This window comes from Octopus bimaculoides, chromosome 15, assembly GCF_001194135.2.
Source record: "Octopus bimaculoides isolate UCB-OBI-ISO-001 chromosome 15, ASM119413v2, whole genome shotgun sequence".
Taxonomy (NCBI): Eukaryota; Metazoa; Mollusca; class Cephalopoda; order Octopoda; family Octopodidae; genus Octopus; species Octopus bimaculoides.
Window position 1 is genome coordinate 4,092,128 of NC_068995.1, and position 2,701 is coordinate 4,094,828.

General features: G+C 33.3%; 1 protein-coding gene across 1 annotated transcript in view; it reads left to right on the plus strand.

The window, feature by feature from the left end:
* The window catches only part of LOC106882731 (uncharacterized), a 9,572-nt gene extending 7,181 nt beyond the window's left edge, over positions 1–2,391 (plus strand). Inside the window, exons 5-7 of the mRNA XM_014933500.2 lie at positions 118–263; positions 809–920; positions 1,964–2,391. Of these exons, the coding sequence (XP_014788986.1) occupies positions 118–263; positions 809–920; positions 1,964–2,035 (330 nt within the window). The 3' untranslated portion in view covers positions 2,036–2,391. The remainder of the gene's footprint in view (positions 1–117; positions 264–808; positions 921–1,963) is intronic.
* Positions 2,392–2,701: the final 310 nt, after the last annotated feature.

Below are 2,701 nucleotides of genomic sequence, written 5' to 3' on the forward strand. Positions count from 1 at the left end.
GTGAAGATCTCGTTCGGTATATAAATATATATATATATATATATATATACTGTATCATATCGCATTATTGAATTTACGCTTGTTGTCCATAAATATTTTCTTATATTTCTTTTGTAGAATGTAATCAACGTCACATCTTCCGATGCTTGTAGTGGTTCAAAGCAATTAATTCTCGGAATCATTCCTCAGCAATGTCTGACCCTTCCGCCACATGAATCAACCACCCCTTCCAGCGGATCTCTCGTAGTTTTTATCATGACTGTGTAAGAAAACTCATAAATTTTATTCCGTATGTTTTCCCGCTTCACTTCAACATACCTGAGTAAACTGCTATTATTAATGACAGACTGTTTCAAATAACACCCACCCGTTTTATATAACCCGGTCGCTACCCCGGATAAGTAAGGACTAGTTTAACAGTCTAGAAAAAATAAGACACAGAAATCACACTAGCAATTTCCTAAATATATTCGATCAGAGCTGACCGAGGGCTGAACAACATTTTTCAGTCGACTGGTCAATAACGGAAGATGTACGTGGTCAACTGACCTCCTAGAAATAACGGATGCATCTCCTTCAAAGTAAATCCCACGACCGTTGTAAACAAGTAGATGGGGAATAATCTAAGATGTTACCCATCCTCTAAGTTATATAAGACTAATTTATATAATTTCAGGTCGATTTGGCTGCTTTTACCAGCAGACCGAACGGCCAACTAGATTTGTTGTTTATAGTTATGATGATGAATGAGATGATGTTTCATGGATACAATGATTGCTTTCTTTACCTTCTTTTTTTAAACCTACAGACTATTAACCATTGTAATACTTTACTTCGTGTGTGGAACTTGTTGTAATTATATTTCGGGTTTACGTGGTTCAGATTCGATCCCACATATCAACTGTCTTACTCAAGTAGGCGTAAGTAAATTATTTTTGCTTTCATGCTTTTTTTTTTATTTTGTGTAAATCACCCCACTATATCCATTGTTTCAGTAAGTCATTCAGATTTATCGAGGTCTTTGTAAAAAAAAAATACGATATTAATTTGTGAAATGGTTCATCTTGAAGCAAATAAGCTATAATTGATTGAGTGTAAATAATGTATTATCGGGATCTTTGGAGAAAATGTAATATAATGAAAGACAGAAATTATTTCATTACGGTTCTTTTGCATTTTGAGTTCAAATTTAATCAAGTCAGCTTGACTTTTCATCGTTTCGATAAAATAGAGTACAAGTCGAGTAATGAGGTCGATGAAATAACGTCTGTCTAGGTACTCGATTCCGCGAAATGAAGTACCAGTCAAGTATTATCGTAAATAAAATAAAGAACACTTATATGACAAATAATATTATAGTAATACTAATAATGAAAATAAATCGAGTGATCAACCCGATATACTTCGATACTACGGACTGCACTGTAATCATGCCCGGAATACGGTCTATGACCTTAAGCATGTGTGGAATGCGCGTAGCGACGCATTAAAATATTTATACACTCCATTCAAAGATTACTATTATTACTATATTTACCCTACATTATATCGGCACAGCTCAGTGCAATTACAAAACTGGTACCTCCAGGTGATATCATTAGGCTGTGACAAGTATAATAGCATATGAGCATTTATATGCATATTCAAAACGTTTCCTGTAAACAAAAGTAAAGATATAATATAACACATACATACGAGGGTTCTGAAAAGTTCTTGACTTTAAGGGTCTCGCGGAAGGCCTGGTTGGAGACTGAAAGGGCCCAGTTCTTTCATAGAGCTTAGAAAAACTGAAGGACCGCTGCAAAAAGTGCGGGAATCGGAGAAGGTAGTATATTTAATGAAATCATAATTAACTGATCTTCCCCTGTTTTCTTTTATCCAAAGCTAGTAATTTTCCAGCCCCCTATCGTGTGTGAGCGCGAAAAAATCTATACAATTAATTTTCTAATTCTTTCTTTTACAGAATTGTTTCCAAGACATATGGTATAGAATAAAATGCTGTGACCGTTATCGAGGTCCATATCAAGAAATATGAACAATAGATTATATAGCTATGTATATATGTACCGGTGTGTGTGTGGTAGATCAATGTATACGTCAACTGCCACATGCATTTAGCTGGTTGCAGATACAGGAATTCGTGTCCTCCACATCTTGAAACCTAGTCTTCCATTAAAGAACGGTTAAAAGTAAATATGTATAGGATACAATTTAAGAATAAACGAAAACTGTCCGAAATAAAATGTTACTATGTATTATATAAAGCATTACATATTATAGAATATTGTTATACATTTCGAAATTGTATTTGTTTCTTTAGATATTATGAATGTATTTATCTAAATAGGAAAAGACGAATGAAATTAATAAATAATCGTATTTATCTCTCAATGTTCGTTTCTCCTGCGTTTCTCCAGCGGTTGGCCCATCAGATATTACTCGTCAAAAACCAGGCCAAGTCACTAAAATATAAATAATTAGCAAACATCACATGTGGAATAAATTACATCATATATCACAGTTAAGTTAATCCTATAAATAAATGTTTTGTTTAGTGTAATATTTCGTACACTCTCTAATGTCGTATATATATATATATATATATATATATATATATATAGTACTGGGAGCTAAATATTCTGGAGTTTAATAAATTTATATAATGATGGCCAATGTTCATTTATTTCATCCTGAACTGCGA